This window comes from Macrobrachium rosenbergii, chromosome 33 (assembly GCF_040412425.1).
Source record: "Macrobrachium rosenbergii isolate ZJJX-2024 chromosome 33, ASM4041242v1, whole genome shotgun sequence".
In the NCBI taxonomy this organism is placed as follows: domain Eukaryota; kingdom Metazoa; phylum Arthropoda; class Malacostraca; order Decapoda; family Palaemonidae; genus Macrobrachium; species Macrobrachium rosenbergii.
The window spans coordinates 4850153-4870502 of NC_089773.1; the positions used below are offsets into that span (position 1 = coordinate 4850153).

At 37.6% G+C, this 20350-nt stretch overlaps 1 protein-coding gene across 2 annotated transcripts in view; it reads left to right on the forward strand.

Annotated features, from left to right (window-relative positions):
- The window catches only part of LOC136855821 (UDP-N-acetylglucosamine transporter TMEM241-like), a 28087-nt gene extending 8825 nt beyond the window's left edge, over positions 1–19262 (forward strand). Inside the window, exons 4-8 of one of the 2 annotated variants that reach the window (XM_067133179.1) lie at positions 415–579; positions 714–841; positions 2972–3116; positions 8520–8612; positions 19169–19262. In XM_067133179.1, coding sequence (XP_066989280.1) covers positions 415–579; positions 714–841; positions 2972–3116; positions 8520–8612; positions 19169–19195 — 558 coding nt within the window. In that variant the 3' untranslated portion in view covers positions 19196–19262. Of the gene's footprint in view, positions 1–414; positions 580–713; positions 842–2971; positions 3117–8519; positions 12544–19168 lie in introns of those variants that run through there. The other variant, XM_067133178.1, reaches the window with a different exon arrangement.
- The last annotated feature ends 1088 nt before the right edge of the window (positions 19263–20350 follow it).

Sequence of the window (20350 nt, forward strand, 5' to 3'; positions counted from 1 at the left end):
TGCTATCATGCCTGTAGATACAAAAAGTTCTGACTTGAGGGCCATCTCTAACTACGGCATGAAAAATACTGTGATCTTCAAGGTAAATTCTTAAGAAGTCATCTCTTCATATCAGTTTGACAGGAACCAGTAAGGCAGTGGATAGTATCTATGAACCTTAAAATATGCCTTAACAACCATTTATTTTAATACTGTACATTGTAATTTTTGCTACCATTAATGCTTTAGACTGAGTTGGTGTTCAAGTTATCCCAAACAAGTTTTTCATTAATTCCAGTTTTGTGTATATTCAATGCTCTATGTTTAAGTTTTGTTACCCATAACTGTTAGGATTCAGCAAATGTATTTCATGAGCCCATAGGATTCTGTATTATTTTTTCAGGATATCTCTTTTATTGCTTGTGGTTTTTGCAGAGTGTTCCTGTGTTCTTGTGTTTACAAAATACGCTCGGTGCAACTTTGTATCTGATGGAGATTGCCCCAAGCTTCCGAGGCGGTGCTGGTCCTGTGGCCCTTGCTGCGAGCTTGATCACCATAGGTTCAGCTGTGGCAGCTGTACTGGCAGACATCGATATGACAGTATGTAAAGATGTGCATTTGAGTTCAGGGAAATGTTGCTGATTGTTCATAATTGCAGATATTTGTAGATTTTAAAAAGTGTAGTCAGTATAGTATTTTGAAATACAGTATCATGTACAATGTTTTTATTTCAGTTTTCAGATTCCCCGTATTTTTGGATGTTGGTGTATTTAGCATGCATGGCTGTACAGACTCTCCACTCCAAAATAGCTGACGCGCGTTATACTGACGTTGATCGTTTATACTTCTCGTATGTTTTCAGGTAGGCTAATTGTTTATATTCAGAACGAACCTGGGTCTTAACATAAGGATAAATCTTTTGGCACCAGCTGGAAACTAGTAAAAATAATCAAAATTTCGTAATGCAACACCCACTCACACAATATGCAGGACATATCGCAAAACAGAAAATCAAACCAAATGAAACACGGGCAAACAAAGAACACCAGCTTTGGGAGGAGGACAAAGAGATGTCCTACCAGCAAGGCAGTAAGAAGAAAACTGGCTACATCACAGGTTCAAAGCAGGTCGACCACCGGGCCTCACACATACCAGCAGATGAACCCCAATGCCATCGATTCCTTGCATTACAGTTTTGATTATTTTTACCAGTTTCCAGCTGCCGCCAGAAGATTTATCCTTATGTAAAGACCGCAGGTTTGTTAGCTATGAAAAATGCAAATTAATTATAAATTCGTCATTTCATGTACAAAGTAAACCTTCAAAGATCCGGGGTAATTGGAGGTGCCCCTCCCTCCTCCCCCTTTGTTGGGTCTTTGCAGTGTTTTATAATTGCTTTCGTGAGAGGATGGATGAGTGACTCAAATCCCTCCCAGCATGGGACCCATTTCAGTTGGTGTCTGTATTCCTCATTTTCTCATGTTTTGTTGGAACAGGCGGTACATTTTACTGTAGTTTATTTTTTCTTTAATCCTTAATTCAGGTGCTTGAAATTTTAACAGAAAATACAATACCATATTTCTTTTGACTTTTTTTAAAGTTTATTTAATCTTTTCTTCTAGTTATTTTTGGTTGGAAATAAGAAACAAACACTAGTCTTCTATTGACTTTTTTTAAAGTTTATTTAATCTCTTTTCTTCTAGTTATTTTTGGTTGGAAATAAGAAACAAACACTAGTCTTATGTGGGGATTTCTCAGTGAATGTATCACTATGGATAAAATGAATATAAAAGTAATAAGAGAGGTTTTCATCTATTGTTTTGTTTTTAAGAGAGATAATAGGTTAAGTCTCCTGTACTGCAAGATCCATTTCCGAGCAGTTTCCATGCTTTTAAATCATATGTCCTTTGAACCATCTCTGTAATATTTACTGTTTTGATAAAGTTGCTCTGTAGCTAATGGTTGTTTCATCACAAACGAATTACTTTGCATTAGCCATATTGTTCATCTGCGCAATCCTTGAGACACTGAAGACTCCATACCTGCAATCCTTGAGACACTGAAGACTCCATACCTGGTCCACTTGATTGAGTATGAATCCAAATTCCACACCAGGAGGTGTGCAAACTCAGGTACTCTTGTGTTAGGTGCCTAAAACCATCTGCATGTCCCAAACCCTGTTGTTTTCACATTGTATAGTATTGGATACACTCTTATGTGTCACTTGAAGTATTCTCAGGGCTAGAAGCTCGCATTATCACCCAAAGACACTTAACTGAGGTCCCACTCTGCTATATTATCACCACCAAGTAGAGGAAACATCTTCGAGTGGTCACCGCAGGCTCTCAAGTTTAACAGGGTTATGGTTAGACTAGATGTATTGATCTTGTCAAAATACTTTACAATAAGAGGAGTTGGTTTACCAAGTCACACAGCACCCTTTTCTATAATTGGCAAGTAGTTATGTCTTCATCATTAGCCATCTGATGCTAATTATCTGGAAGTGATTGCTCAGTGGATGTTTTCATCAGGTTTCATCAAAATCCCTCCATCCATTCGCTGGATATTTTTTGTCATAGGCACGCTTGAAAACATTACCTTCTCCTGTGTGTACCAATCAGCTAATAAACACACTAAATTCCCATGTGACGAGAGAGAGAGAGAGAGAGAGAGAGAGATTGCAATATGTAGCAAGGCAAGAAGGATAGTGCTAATGGTGTGTGTAGTAACTTCCAAACACTGGGCAGTTTACTCGTATTTAAAACAACAAATAAGGCCTTTTGAATTCTAATTTATTTATTAATTGATGTTACTGAAGCTTCAGTGAGTTGTAAAGCAATGGTTTCTCTCTTAGAAATTGGTAAATTGCTTCCATACACTGTACGGTAACAATTTTATGCGACCCTTATGTGTTTCACAAAATTCCGTTTCCTTCATCAGTGCATTTCAAGCTTTATTTATGTCTTACACTTGTACTTCTGATTCTTTGCAGTGTCGTTGTCCTGGCTCCTGCGTCTTTGTACTTGGAAGAGGCTTTTGAAGTCCTCCGTTTCCCCCATGCTAGTCGCTACGACTTTTACGCTGGTTGTCTTCTGTCAGGAGTGTTGGGATTGTTCCTTAATCTCTCTCTTATGAAGGTAAGTTTCCCAAACAAAGGTTAAAGAAGGATAAGTAGAATCCTAAGAGTGTTAGATTATTGTTGGGAAAATTTTTATTCTTATCTTTGGAATATAGAATAATTACTATACTGTAGTCACATTCATATTCAGTTCAGGACCACTTATTTTGTTCTGTAGTTCTAAAGTTTACAAATCCTGAGGATAACAGATTCTAATTTAATTCAAAACATTTTGAAATGCATAGAAAATTAAGTATTATTTCATGTATATGGCATAATTGCTCAGCATCTTGCCAGTGACAGGGAGACCTTATCAGGGTGGGAAGTCATTGGTCTCCGCATTTTCATCCTACATTATGTCAAAGTTTGACATATTTTTCTTGTACTTCTATCACATTTAATACATTTTTTCATATTATAGGTAGAATGCTGCATACATTGCATGTCAGATAATGGGCATTGTTTTTATACTATTTCCTTTTATTTTGCATCTTTTATGTAATGTTACAAGGCAACTTTTCTTCTTTTGTTTCCATTTTTTTCTAGCACATGCTGTAAGTAAAAATCATTCCACCTTTTCATACATCTGTAAGCTCATAAAATGAAAGATTTTATAAGCTTACAGATGTAGGGAATGACAAAATGATTTTTACTTAAAGCATGTTCTAGAGAAAAATGGAAACAAAAGAAGAAAAGTTGCCTTGTGACATTACAGGCAGTCCCCGCTTACCGGCAGGCTTGGTTAACGGCATTTCAGTGTTAAGGCACTTGGCTAGTGATGTAGTTAACCAGATTTTCAGCGCCAATCTCCTGTTAACATTGCTGTTGAGTGGTGTTTTCGGCGCTGATCTCCGGTTAACGTCGCTGTTGAGTGGGGATTTCAACACCGATCTCCGGTTAACGTTGCCGTTGAGTGGGGATTTTGGCGCCGATCTCCGGTTAATGTTGCTGTTGAGTGGGGATTTTGGCACCGATCTCCGGTTAACGTCGCCATCGAGTGGGGATTTCGGCGCCGATCTGCGGTTACCATCACTGTTGAGTGGTGATCTCGGCGACGATCTCTGGTTAATGTCGCCGTTGAGTGGGGATTTCGGCGCCGATCTCTGGTTAATGTTGCCACTGAGTGGGGATTTCGGTGCCGATCTCTGGTTAACGGTGCCATTAAGCAAGGTTTTCGGCACTATTATCGCTCGGCCGGGGACTGAACCCCTGCCGTTAACCGGGGACTGCCTTACATAAAAGATGCAAAATATTTGCAAATCAAATAATATAAAAATGATGCCCACTGTCTGACATGAAATGTATTCAGTACCTATAATATAAATGAAATGTATTAAATGTGATAGAAGTACAAGAAAAATATGTCAAACTTTGACATAATGTAGGATGGAAATGAGAACAGTGACTTCCCACCCTGAACTAACAATGTCAACTTGATGAACCATCATGTTAAAGTTTAATGGATACTTAGTTATTGTTAGGTTATGTAATTATAACTGTTTCTAGGGTGGAAGTTTTTGTTTATATGTATAGTTATTAATTCACATGTGCAGGCAGTCCCCGGGTTATGGCGTCTGTGCTTGGCTCACGGCTCTGTTAACAGGATTTTACAGCACAGTAACCCGGTTTTACGGTGCTTACAGCGCCATAAGCCCCATTTATTCCCATTATTATGATGTTCGGTTTACAGCATTTTTTGGGTTACAGTGCACCACCAGGAACGGAACCCCCACCATAAACTGGGGACTGCCCTGTACTTACAGACACGCTTATAAATTATGATTTGTGGCTTCCATTTCAAAAAGATAAATGAGGCATACGAAAAATGTATTACACATTCTGAAGTGTAAAAGAAATCAGATTGAGATTACCTGACCTATGGTAATGTTGATTGTAGCCATGCTATGCCACACATTTTTAATATATATCATCAGAGTAATTACTGAGTAGTTATCTTTTTAAGGTAAAACTTTAGATATTACTGCATGAAATATTACTGTTGTTGTGTTAAATAGACCCCATGTTTGAGTTTTTCTATGATTAAAGTCTTGAGCAATTCTTAATTTACATTTAAAATTTCAGTATTTGCACAGAGTTTTTGGTTAATGAGGTATATTGTGTTATGAAGGGTGTGTTTGGAACTTCTTATATCAAAATATTAATGTTTATACTTTCTGACCCAAGTTCAGTAAGTGTGTTCGTACGATTTACAAACCTCTCCTTTTGACACTCACTCCTGCCTAAGGTGGGAAAACTGAGCCCTGAATAGCTGTTTAAAATATGATCAAAGTAGTAATTATATAAGAGACACCCTTCTCAGGAATGTTGAGCTCTCTTTACTACTTGAAGCTCTCACTTCCTGTCTCCAGGAGACTTGGGTGTCAAGATCAAGTGCTAATCTGGTTGCATTTCTGTCCTTTTTATTAGTATTTTGTAAATGAAAACTATTGTGCCGGCTTTGTCTGTCTGTCCGCACTTCTTCTGTCCACACTTTTTCTGTCCATCTTCAGATCTTAAAAACTACTAAGGCTAGAGGGCTACAAATTGGTATGTTGATCATCCACCCTCCAATCATCAAACATACCAAATTGCAGCCCTCTTGCTTCAGTAGTTTTTTTTTTTATTTAAGGTTAAACTTAGGCATGATCATGCATCTGATACTACTATAGGTGCCAACAACACAGGCCACTATGGGTCTGTGGCTGAAAGTTTCATGGGCCACAGCTGAGAGTGACATGGGCCATAGCTGAGAGTTTCATACAGCATTAAACACTGTACAGAAAACTCAACTGTGCCGAAGAAACTTCAGCACAATTTTTACTTGTCTTCATTTCCTCGCCAATGTCACATCAAAGCCAGCCATTGTTTTTATCCTAATCCCCATCTCTATCCTTAAAATGTAGTGCAGTTGTAAGTTTTCATGTGAATGTGATAGGATTGTGTGAGTTTGAGTATTTGCCCAACTGGCTTATGTGGTATTGCAGTAATTGTCATTTGATAATTAGATGTGTTATGTTCTTTATTCATGTCTGTGTGTATTCAATATTCATGGAACTGTATGCAGACGTACTACAGGCAAATACCCCGTGGGGGGCTGTCAGTGTACCTCATGCGGTGCATTGTAGGCATTACTTAAGGTTCTTTGCAGTGTCTCTTCCCTAGGCCCCCTAGCTGCAACCCCTTTCGTTCCTATTACTGTACTTACTTTCATATTTTCTTCCATAATTTCCACCCTCTCCTGACAATTGTTTCCTAGTGCAACTGCAAAAGGTTTTCCTCCTGTTACACCTTTCAAACCTTTTACTGTTGATTTCCGTTTCAGCGCTGAATAACCTCATAGGTCACAGTGCTTGACCTTTGGCGTAAATTCTATAGTATTTAATTTATTTCACAGGCAAAATAAAACAATGGTTATAAATCTGGTTTTGTCTATAATTTTTTTGTCTGTAGTTTTCAAAACAACTTCAAGATGACTGATGCTTAGTGGAAGAAATTGACAATATGTGTGTAAGTGACAGAATGACAGCACAAACAAACAGTTGGTTGAGAATATTTTTTGCACTTGACAAGTATAAAAAAAGGGTAGGAGCAGTAAACTTATTAGCTTCTGAAGTCTGTGCTCCATTAAAAATCTTGTTTATCAATGCAGGTGGCCTCCCACATTTTCTGTGGCCCCAAGTAAACTCAAACATATAATTGAAAATTGTATCTGAATATATCAGTGGTATGTCTGCATATATACATCTTTTACTCTGTTGATTTCTAGCATGAAACTGTATATGGTTGTTTGTTGAAGTAATTCTTACAAGAAAATGGTCATTGGTAAGATTAACCTTTGCTACAGACTTCAGGTTTTGGGAAGGATGTTTATAGACCAGTGCCTTTCACAATGCGGGATTTTTTATCTTTCTGGAAGAGGATTAGTATGCCTGTATTTAGTCAGTAAGGGTACATCGTACTTGTCTCAAGATTCTGAGATCTTATTGGCTGGTGTTCCAGTCTCTCTGTTTCAAGTAATGCTCCACCATAATAAGTGTAATATCACACATCTTTGTACAGTAGGTAGAAAGCTGATCAGCTTTCTGCACACATCATCTTTGCTTCATAGCCTTAAAAGCGTTTGACATTAACACAACTTGTCTATAACTGGTATTGGAGTCCCATACCCATTGTGGAGATGACGACTGAAAAGCTCAGTAGGTCACTCAGCCCCCTCTGAAGTCATTGTTCAGCATAATTGCAAGTACAGGCAGTCCCCGGGCTACAGCGGTTTCAGGTTATGGCAGTCTCGGGTTATGGTGTTCTGACTTTACGGTGTGTGCCTCACAGTGTTGTTAACCTGATTTTACGGCACCATAAGCAGTTTTACAGCATTGTACCTGGTTTTATGGCTCTGTAACCCAGTTTTACAGCGCCGTAAGCGCCATTTACTCCCATTATCATTGTGATGTTCTGGTTTACAGCATTTTTCGGGTAATGGCGTGCCACCAGGAATGCAACCTCTGTCATAAACTGGGGACTGCTTAAATCACGTTTTCTGCATAAACACAAAGAAGTTTTCCACAACTTTTGTTTCAATAATGTAAACCTTGCTGTTCCTTAGGTGCTCTCTTCCCAGTACCTGTTACTGGTCCACATCACAGGTGCATAGACCATATCAGTTATTTATTTGTCAATAAATTAGTTAGACAAGACAAGTGAGTCATAGACAGTCCCGGGTTACAGAGTTCCGACTTTACGGCACTTGGCTCATGGCGCCATTAGCCTGATTGTAACTGGTTTTACAGTGCTGTACCCAGTTTTATTGCGCCGTAACCCGGTTTTATGGCACCTTAAGGTGCTGTAAGCCCCATTTATTATTATGATGTTCTGGTTTACGGCGTTTTTCGGGTTACAGCGTGCCGCCGGGAATGGAACCCCCGCTGTAAACCAGGAACTGCCTGCATATATGTAAATGCCTGTATTTATTATTGAATACCTGTACTGTACAGGTATGTGTAAATATCAAAGGTTTTTTGTATTTGTACTAGTACTCACAAAAATTCAGCTACAAATGTCATTTCATTCCAGATTCACTCGACCTTGGAATAAACATGCAAGGGAATGTATAAGTGATAAGCGATTTGTCCCCAGGTGGATTTGAACCACTGATTGGTTGGGAACGATGACTTTTCAGGGAGGCTACCACTGAGCTGTTCATCATTCCACAACCATTTAGTGGTTCAAGTCCAATTGATGAAGGATTGCTGATACTTTCCCTTGGATGTTTGTCCCAAGGATAAGTGAATTTGATATTAAACAACATTTGTAGCCTAATATCATGGTGTATGTGACAAAGATTCATACTAGAGTACATTTATATAATGTGAATGTTGTTTAAAATTATGTTTATTACATGAAATAAGTCTGTAAATCTTTTTAGGTTCGGAGGCATAATTACTTTGCAATAGTCGATGCATCTGGAAGACTGCTGACGTCGCTTCTTGCCCTGGGTACTTTTCCTGATATAACTCCGGTAATGGTGAAGATTCTAGTCTGTTTAAATCTTGTTTCAGCTGTATTTGTTCCACTACCCATTCCCAAATCTGTTGAGGAATCTGTAGAAGAAGTTAGTGAACTTATGAAAGAAGGAGTATAAAGCCAATTGTTTATGGTGTACGACAGTTTAGGATGTCTGACTGAACAATGTGTTTTCTAATCTTTTGATATATAAAATTATGGTTGCCATTTTATATTTTAGTAACATTTGAGTGAGTCATATTCAGGATTGACTTTTGTTGACTTATTTATAGGGCATGCAGTTTCTGTTATAGATTCTCTGTAAGAGAGGGAGGATAGCTGCAGTGTAAAAATTCTAGGTATTGCACTCTCTGCCAATTACTGTCTAGGTAACTGGGGCCATAGCGTAGTGTTAGGGCGTTGGAATGCAGAGTCAGAACTTGAATTTTAGAGTAATTCATTCATGCAATAGTAAATAGTATTACAATTTCTTCCAGAACTATATCATATTATGGTGTATAGTGTAATATAAGTAAGTAAATGTACTATAACTGGAATCACTTATTTCTGTGAGTTGTGGCAGTTACAAGGACATAAGAATCTGGTTTTTAATGCATGCCGTGTGTGGTGATGGAAGTTTTTGCTAAGAGCATTCTTTGGAGAAAGTTAAATTGCCTTGTTAGGTCACTCGTGATTTGCCTTATATTTGGCTTTTTGGTTTGCGTTTCCATGGAAAGGGACGAAGAGTGGCTGGGAGTGGACTTTCGTAGTTTGAAGAAAATTACTATGGTAGTTTTACTGTGCAGAAAACACTGTATTTTGAAGCCAAAATCCTGTTAAGATATCTTAGTTTTAAGAATATTTTTATATTTAAAAGTGTAGGACATTTGTTTGTTCAGCTTCATTTTTAAATGCTACCTTGACTGTATATCGCTCCATTTTCGTTTCATCCGTCATGTTACATAATCATTTGCCTATTTAAGCTTTAAGTCTTCCCTGTAGATTATAGATTTATGAAATATATATGTTTGTTATGTATTTATGTACAGTAAATACATTTAAAGCTGTATTATTTGGGGATGTGGATTGGTGATCTTTGATTAAGTAGTAATATGGTACATGAATTTATAAGATTGCCATTACGGATCTGAGCAAAGGTCTTACAGAATTATCTCTGTAGTATACTTGTATTCATGAACTGATTGTGCTCTGAAGCTATCAGAATACCTCATAACTTTATTTTGGACAATTGGAAAACACTCAATAGAGAACAGTGCACTGCATTTTATATTACAGTATAATGTGATACAGTATTTCAAGAGCTTAGACTTTACAACTGAGGCCAATAGTCTAACCTCTGTTCATAAACTAGTATTTGTTAGACCTTACGTTCATATGTGCCTCACATCTTTCACTGTGCACACTGCAGTGCATGGCATCATATGCAGTACAGTGCTGTGCTTGGCTCCAAGGCATCTTAAGGTGCATTGTCGATGCAGCGACCAAAGCGTCTGTAGCCTTGTGGCTCCCAATTTTCACTCATTTCCATTATATCTGATGAGAAGGTTTTCAGTGACACGTCTACAGCCGTAGACTTGTCATTGAAAACCTTTTCATTTGATGTAATGGAAATGAGTGGAAATTGGGAATCGCAAGGCTACAGCCTCGTGGGTACAGACAAATTCAGCCCGCTGCATTGACAATGCAACTTTGCTCATCTGCTTTTCATTTGCAGTATTAAGTTAAGACTAGCTTCATCAATGTGATTTTACCCCAGATAAGAAGAATGAAGACTTTTAGTTTCTGTACGACTGTGGCAGTCCAAAAGCCGGAGCTGGGGAGCTGAAGGTGTGGGTGGTGCACGTGGAGGTAAAAATGTTGAAGCAGCAACATTTCCTTACAATTAGTAGAAGATGTATTTCTTTTTTAACCTAGCAGCTCTTGTTAGCTACAAAAATTTAGTCACTTTTTTTTTATCGGCAGCAGAATAAATCTTGTGATTATTTTTTAAGAGTAGCCAAAGAAAAGATAATCAAAGTTAATTGGGTACAATTTAGCATCCGTGTGTGCTTCTTTGTATACTGTAAATTGTACCAAGAGGTTATTGCTTGTCAAGTTATGTCTTAAAGAGATTTATTTAGAATTTCTTAGCAGCTGTAGGCTTACCAAATTCTTGAAGGTTTCTTTTATATCTTACTTTATCCGTAGATCTTGAGAATGATGTTAAAATCATGAAGTTGATGACACTTGAAGGAAGAAATAAGAATAAAGTATGAAAATGTTCTAGAATATCCTTGATATGCAGTGTAATTATACTTGGATTCCTCTAGAGAGAGCTTGGCGGCTATAACGATAAGAAGTAATGGAGAATAAAATAGCCATAACTAAGTGTTGCAATGAAAAGATGTTACCAATATGGATATTAGCATTGTTCTTATTGTAATTTAGGAAAAGGCATTTTTGCCTTGTACAGGCAGTCCCCAGGTTACGCCAGGGGTTCCGTTCCTGAAGCGTGATGTAAGCCAGAAATCGACATAAACTGGAACACTATTAAAAAATCGCTAAAATTGAGAAATGAAGCGATGAAAGCCTTACTTTTAATTCTTTGATTCCTGAAAACTTCCAAATTGATTTACCTTGCTTCTGGTGAGGTATGCATCCATGATCTTGTAAATTTCCTCCAAAAATGTACAATATTCTTCCATCGCGTACAGCGTACCATAAGACTGCAACGACATAACTTCAGAGCTTCTGCTGTAACCCGTAACAGATTTTTTGATGAGTATATTTGAAAAGCACCGTAAGCTCGGAACGTAAGCTGAGACTGACATAACCCGGGGACTGCCTGTAATCTCAAATGAACACTATCGTTCATATTTTAGAATGTCTAATGATAAGCAAAAGTTGTACGATTTTAAAAAATTTGATTTAGTAGTGCACTGAGAAGTGTGATTCAATGATTTAGAATATCCAGGGAGATTAGTGCAAAATGGATACTGCCCCAACTTGTGAGTGGGGTGATTTTCCTGAGTATTAGCTGTAAGCCTGAATGGAACTAATTACTGAACTGTGTATATTGTACTGATGACAATTTCTTTACTTAACTGTACACTGTGTAGCATCTCCACTCAGTTCTTGACATGAATGTGGATTTCAATTTATGTAACATTTATTACTCCACAATGAGGCCCTATGAGACAACAGAATGAGTTGCATTATATTCGTTGTAGTATAACCCTTCTCCCACTCACAGTTTGAATGGCTAAATCAAGTTTTAATTTAAAACATTCATATTGAACTGTACAAGTATTTAACAAATATTTCAAATATAACCTTTAATATTAGAAGACATGGCTTCAGGGAGAGAAACTTTGAAGGAGGTGCAGTACAGGGATGCTGCAAAAACAAAGTATTGAAGTTGATTCTTAAGGAGAGTGGAGTACGTGAAACATCAGTTGAGAAGTTTAGGTGCCAAAGATGATTATCAGGCAGACTTAACATGAACATCTACTGCTGTGTGCTGAGTTCACAGAAAAGGAGAGAAAGAAGATGAAGCCAGAGGCTTTGAAGAGAATAAAATCATAGAACAGAAGACGTGAAGACACCAAAAGCAATGTAAAATGATAAGTGTACTCAATAATAGAATAAAAAGAAGGTGGATATTACTGAGAAATGGCGTACAAAAGGTGAGACATCTGAAAGGTATATTGAAGAAGAGTGAGAGAGATGTGCGGTGGAATCAAGGTGGATAAAGAGCTATTGCATAGAAGAATAAGCCTGCAGACGCTGGCAAAAGTACACAAGAGGATACATATAAGGGACAAGAGGAGCGGAGTCAGAATCTCAATGCAGCAGAGTGGATTAGGAAAGATAGAAAAGATGCATGAGGGGCAAAATGTTAAACAGTAAAATAGGTAAAAGAAATGTTAAAGTTGAAGAGAAAGAAATAATGGAATTATGAGAGTCTAGACATGGGACTCAGTGGTGTTAAATTTTTAGTGATAACAATCAAATTAAAAAACAATAGTTGTAGTAGATTAAGTTTAATGATCCCAAAAATGCAGATTTCATGGTGTGAATTGAGAGCAATATTAAATTTTTAGTCTTCAGAGATTCTTGTGAAACCAGGTTCTTGGGGTTGGCAAAGAAGGGGGTGCTATTCAAGAGAGAGAAATACTGTACCGAGAGAGGCCGAGGAGCATTTGCTACTAGGGGTCCTGCCTATGGTTATTCCCTCTTCTTTTCATGGGAATCAGTGTCTTTATCATCTCTTTGGGAATAGGTTACCAGATTATGTCCCCAATGGTAGCAAAATTATTTTGCAGTAGATTACTTGTATTTTGAATCTCTCTCTCTCTCTCTCTCTCTCTCTCTCTCTCTCTCTCTCTCTCTCTCTCTCTCTCTCTCTCTCTCTCTCTCTCTCTCTTTTATTGTAATGTTATGAATAATAAAGTTTCTGTGCAATAACAAGTAACTTTAATAAATAATTGAATAGTAAAGGTTACTGTATCTTTGAAACTTGGGCATTTACTTTTCTTTTGACAGGATGATTATTATCTACATGCAAAAAATTTATGATAACTATGCCTTTCATGAAGCAGACTTTACTGGTTCAGATATTGAAAATAATGTGAAATACATCAAAGAACATGGGCCAGCTTACCAGAGGACTGCTTTAATGATTTAGCCCAGCGTTAGGCTATCCACAAACCTTGTTTCTGGAAGGACAGGCATTTCATAAGAGTCTGTTGACACTGTCGACAGTGGACAGGGATTTAATCCTAATCTTTGGTGAATTCATCTTCAAGCTGTTTAGGAACATGATAGAGAGGAAGTCTTTTTTTTTATTGTAAACTACTGTAGTATTATGAGATTGGCAGTAAAGAGAATTTTTTTCACTTGAGAAAGGCCTGCCAGATAATTAGGTGAGAAGTAAGGTAAATTTTATTTGCATAAATTGTGGGAGATGGTTGGCCAGTGCTGAGATGTTTTTAGAATGAGTTTTTGTTATGTTAGTTCATATTTCACACAATGAAGAAAGCCCTAGGCAGTCCCTGGGTTACAGTGGGGGGTTTCCGTTCCAGCGGCGTGCCGTAAGTCGGAAATAGCTATAACCCAGAACGTCATAAGATAAATTTATAAAAATGAGAGAGATACTTTAATTACAGTGCTTACAGCGCCGTAGTCTTAGTTACGTCCCCAGAATATCAGCCATAACCCAGCACCAATTTACCGATGAATATATTTGAAAAAGCACTGTAAGTACGGAACACAGTAGGTCGAGACAGCCATGACCCAGGGACTACCTGTATTTTGCTTATGCATAATGTTTGTTGTGCCATTGGTTGGCTAAGGTATAGAGTTATCCCTACAAATTTCCATTGTTCTCCTGGATGAGTATTCTGCCACCAGCAGAACTCCATATTCACTGAGTCATCAGACGTCATTCCAACACATGGATGGCTACTGACTGGACACTTTTCTCTTACCCGTGCAGCTTAACTGTTTTTCTTTTTGTAATATCACATTCTCGGATCATGTCAGTATACCTCGGTCTGCTTATTTATGGTTGGGGAACAGTGATGGGAAGGTTTTACCATTTTTAATTCATAATACTGAAAGATCCCAACCTTGTATGAGAACTCTTAGAAGGAAAGCTGAAAATTAATAGAAATTTGTGTAAGATAAAGTACATTGAAGACCCGAGTGGTAACATTTGACAGGTGCCCAATGTGTCACTTGGTGTTGAAGGTAATGATCACGAATACTCTATTTTGTCACAAGATAAGGTGCTAGTGTTAATATAGTGCACTGTAGTAGTTGAGACTGGTAATTATTGTTTAGTACCCCCATAGACAGTAAAGTACTGCGCATGTAATTATATCCTCTCTTAGGGGCTGATAATGATATATATTTATGTGAGGGTGTTTTCTGCCTCCATATTTATCTTATTTTTTTTTTTATTGTAGACTTCAGTTGACATAGTTCACTCTGGTATGCATTATTTGTTTTTTATTTTCTATACTTGTTCAGTTTATCTGACATGTTTATGCAAAGATGATTGTGTTTGTTCTGATTGTGAAGCTTGATGCCCAGAGAAGCTATATAGTCCCCCATTCTTTTCATGATGGTGACAGAGAAGGGGTTCTCAACCTTTTCCTAGACAAGCTCTCCTTGAATTACCAGACCATCCATCCATTCCCGTTTTTACCAGAAACATGTCATGGAATGGTTTGATGTTAAAACTGATAATATTCTGATGCATGTTTAACCAATGAATTTAAATTATAATAAACTTATTAAAAATAGTTAGTCATTAACATCATTATTAATGTATATTACAATGCCTGAAAGGAATGAACCAAAATGGCTTGACAAAGTACAGTACACATTGATTCCCTTTTTTAAACTACCAATTGAGGACCCCTGATCTAGAGAGATATGTGCTGAGCACTCTTCTTGGTCCAAAGAGACGCTGGATAGATAATAGCTTAAGGACAAGTATCAGACTGAAATAAGAAAAGCAAGGACATTTAGGCCTCAGAGTTACAGAGATCATGTGCAGCACTTGGCATTTTGTTTCCCTTTTCTATCGTATATTTTTAGCTCACGGAGTCCAAGGAGGGACATTGATGAGGGGGAATTATGTTAACGCTTCATTTATCGAGAATAGTTCCATCTCTTGGGGTAACCGGTTGTTTAGCAAGCAGCATGCATAAGTGAAATACAGTACAGTAATAGGTTTGTATTTAGAACACAAAGCATTTTACATATATATGCAGAATCTACTGGTCACTTTTTACCAGATACAAATGTAATTGTAGTAGCCACAATGCCCTCTTAACTCCTCGAATTCTTTGCGCTTTTTTGGATATACTTGTCACTACAAAGTCTTAAGATCCAAGTGCAAGAAATATGAAGAAATTATGATGTGCGAAAGCGGGAAACGAACCCGGGTTACCATAATTTCTTCATATTTCTTGCACTTGGATCTTAAGTCTTTGTAGTGACAACCGTATCCAAAAAAGCACGAAGAATTCGAGAAGTTAAGAGGGCACTGTGGCTATTACAATTTTACATATGTGTAGGGTGTGAGAAAATATTTGTTACAATTCTGTAAGTGCCAAAAGAGGAATTAAGTCTTAATGATGTACAGCATCAATACTTTTATAGTTTTAGGGTAATGGTAATAATTGATCCACGGTTCATACAGAAAAAAAAAGAGGCCTGTTTAGAAGAAAGTATGTTTGTTTATGAAAAGAACACTTTCAAGTTAAGGTTTCATGAAACAAGAAAAAAGAATCTCGTTTAAGAAAAATGAGGTACGTATAAAAGTTTGTACAATAGAGCATCTTGCTAGGTTTATTCATTTGGGCCATATACAGCTATAGTGAGGAAATAGGAAAAAATTTGCAAAAATGGCAGTAACACTGATTAAATTGTGTTTTCAAGCTCCTAAAGGGGAATGAATAATGTACTGCAGAAAAACCTTAAAAAGGTGAAGAATGTAATTCAGTATATACCAGTAATCCACATATTTGAGAAATGATCAATTAAAATGCTCTCGTATAAAAGAAAGGTCTGTCTTGTTTCAATGTTATTTCTTTTTAAAAGGAGTGCCCTTCATGTGACCTACGTTTTTGTGTGTACCTAAAATTTTTACAAGACGCTATGTGAAACAAGCAGCAAATATTTTCAGTGTTGTGGCAATCATTTTACATGATGAAAATTACATATTGTTTGAGGCAGCTTGCTGAAGAAGGTATATCGCTGATACACAGAAACTGTTGGGTTGATGGAAGGTCAAATATCCTTGAAAAGCAAGTGACTGGAACTGATAGCTTAGCATCACCAAACATTTATAACGAACCTGCCCTGAAAGAAAAGCGAGCTCTGTTGGAAAGTGTGGGCATTAGTTTGTTTAATAGCAAATATCAAGAGGAATTCTTGTGAGGACAAGGCACCATTGGTGGTTCTTGATCTTTCCACGCTGCCAAATGTCTTGATTTGCAGTTTTGCAGTCTTAATGGAGATACTTATTGTGGATATTTATCTATTTATAATACTGTAGCATCTAAGTAAGGTTTAAACAAGAATTTCATGAAATGTGAATAAGCTTTATTCTCATCCTCTGTGTTCAGAAATAAATAATTGTCGAATAATAGTCAGTAGATTACGTGTCGAGGTGTTGAGTTGTGATTTTGATATATAAGACGGTCAAAATAATTTGTACATTAGAACTTATGAATATTTATTAAACTGTATAACTAATAAATGAATATCGACTCTGAAGTCCAGTAATTTATGTACAGTATAAACCTTTGTTTAAGATGTTTACTCGGTATAACTGTATCCATTCCTTTTACTGCAAATTGGTTTGTTTAATAAATCTGTTATTTTTTTATAGCAAGTGTTTCATTATATAAACCTGTTGTGTGCTTATTCCCTTTCATGTGTTTTGTGCATTGCAGTCATTGTTGAAAATGTTACGTGAAATAGCGAACTGGAAAAAATCCATTAAGTAGCTTGGATATTTGCCGCTACACTGGTGCCGGCTTTATTACCCAGAGTGCACTGTGCTGAAGACATTTCCAGGTAAAGTATATGCCTGATTTAACACATTTCCATGGAAGGGACTCTGCTAAATACAGACTTAACATAGAACCCAATTCAGGTTGCAGAATCCCTTCAGTCTGGTCAACCTTGATAAGAAACAGTAAACTGTATGTTGGGAATTTGTTGATGTCAGTACACTAAACTTCCCAAGATTCATTTTTTCGTGGGGGAAGAAAAGCAATTGCTCCATGAAACCTCTAGTAAGAAAGGAGAATGGAATCAGCGCAGCTGCATAAACATGTCAGCTTCTAGCACACATTAAGGAACATGACATCATTACACTGAGCATCCCAACTTTTCATCTTGTTCAGAGGACAAAGTACACCTCAAATTAAGTCCTGAGTAGGAAGAGAGAAAAGACCTCTCTCACTTGTGCATGAGGGTCATGCAGGCTTCTCGACCCCACCCAGAAAGCAATTCAGGGAAAAGATAGATCATGCAATTTTTTTCACCATTGTGAACACTTAACTCCAGTGCACTTGGTCCATTGATAGTCAAGCCTTGCTGTTCTGTTGCAAAAGTAGGTTGCATTCTGAGCCTCAAAATACTCTGACAAGTCATGGATGATGACTTCATTATTGGCTCCAAAATGGTGAAAATACAGGTTGGGCTTGAGTTTTCGGAAATGCGTAGAAAGTTGGGTAGTGCCACTTCATTTGAGTGAGGAGCATGCGGTATCAATTCAAACCCACAATTGGCCTCTTCAGCCAGTGCCTTCTCTGCTGTGTGGATAATAGAGTCACTGTTCTGGAGCAACACGTGCTTGCTTGCAGCTTTTCCCAGCATTTGATCTTGATTTCCTTTTTCAACCATTGCAGTTTTGAGGCATGACACCCCACATTAATAGTTTGAGTCTGTTATGATAACACATTATGATCCCAACACAGAAGCCATCACCTCATCACCTTGCTGACAGATAAAACTGTACCCTTTGAATTTTTTGGGGATATGAAAAACAATGGTATAGTATCTATATTGCTTACTTGAAATGTCAATTGGTAAACTGCACAGAGCTAACGATGGTGCCCAAGGTCTTGGCAACCTGCTGGACTGTCAGACATCTATTATGTAGTGTTATTTGAGGTATGCCACTCGTTTTTGCATCAGTGGTTGATATTTATCCATGTCCCAACCAAGACATGGATAAACATCAACCTGTGCTGTCCCTGACCTGCTTGAATTCCGGCAGCCCACTTCTTGATGGTGCAATGGAGAGAAAAACTCAAACCGAGAGGGTCGACCATGTTCCCGTGGATTTCTTAAGGATTATACCCATCTTTGGCCATATACAAGCAGTGCCTGGGTACAATGGGGGTTTCGTTCCAGCTTCATGCCGTAAGTCGGGAAACGCTGTGACTTAGAGCATCAGTCCTTGCGGTGCTTACAGTGCCGTAATCCTAGTTACGGTGTCATAATCCTAGTTACCGGGCCATAATCCAACTTACGGCTCCGTAATGCAGGTTACGGTGCCGTAATCCAAGTTACGGCGCCACAACTTTAGGGTCACAGAGCCGTAACTTCGGAACATCAGCTGTAACCCGGAACCGATTTTTTCACGAATGCATTTGAAAAAGCGCCATAAATTGGAGCAACCGTAAGCCGGGGACTACCCGTAGTGCTAGGCGATGTTGCACATCTCTCTTTTGCCTATTTCACACTTTGGGTTTCACATAGTGTCTTTTAAAGGACCCCACTTGCATTGTTGTAAATGCAAATACAGTAATTGAGTCCTTGTATGGTTGTAACTTGCCGTCATACCAAAAAATTGAACTCTTTCTTTCCTTGGCAAGGCCAAGAACTTTTTGAATAACCTTTGTAATGAAGTCAGATTTCAGGACAAAATCTGTCAAACTGGGTGACATGGCAGATTTTTTCATTGATTATAGAAATATAATTTTTAACTTGTAACAAGACTACAGATGTGAAATCATTACTAATATCCTTCTTTCTTTACAGTTGTGCAATGAAGAAATTAAAGAGTAAATAAATGAAGGGAATTTGAGAACTTGATAACTGAAGTGAAGTATATTCTAAGTTATATAACTGTACTGTACAAGCACAAACAGAGAGGTAAGTACATTGCAATACAGTACTGTATATCGTTAATAACCTCCCGTGCAAATATTTAATTTACATATGTATGCAAATGATATTGACTTGAAAAGGAATGGTGTCCTAAGCTAGTTATGCCTTTAAACCTTCCTATTTAAGGAATCTCTCAAATTGCAAGATAAACTTAGCTTATTGAATATACACTTAATTAGGTATTTTCCTTATGGCACATTAGTTGTCATGGTGACGCAGTGGTAAGGTTCTCTCCTTCCAGTTGAGAGGACCAGGATTCAAATCCTGCCGCTCACTTGTGGTTTAGGGATGGTGCCATTGCATAAACCTGGTAGCCCGCCAACCTAGCGGTCTGAAAACTCGAGAGGGTTAGTAAGAAAATGGGTACCAGCCCTCAGGCTGGGGGGTTAAACAGTGGGCCTAGCGGCACTCTGGCCATGTGTCTTAGACAACGGGACTCCTTCCCCACTGGCTGTCGGCCAGAGTTCACCGCCAGCCCTATGATCCTTGCGAGGCCCAGGAGGACTTTAACCTTTAACATTAGTGCATGTAAAGTCAAAGCATTAAGGCCCTAATACTATTTCTGCTCTTTGCATTTTAATATATTTTTATCTATTTATTAATTTATTTTTTCTTTTTTTTTAATAAGTGGGATCTCTTCTTTCTGCATTTCCCTTTACTTCCTCTTACTTCTTCTTAATGAACACCTTCATATTCTTTGGAAGCTTCTTGAATTTCAAGTCAGTGGCCCCTTTGGTGGGCTTGTTCCATATGAGTAGGTTTCATCTTCTGAATAATATATATACTGTATATATATATATATATATATATATATATATATATATATATATATATATATATATATATATATATATATATATATATATATATATATATATATATTGTTTACAGTCGTGCATGCACGCACGTGTGATTATGCACGCGAGAGAGACGAGACAGGGAGCATTATACACACACACCAAAAAAATAATCAAGACGCTGTTTGCCATTCGCTAGACCGAGAAAATCCCATCTCGTTATTTTTGTCTTAAATTTGATGACCACCATAAATTA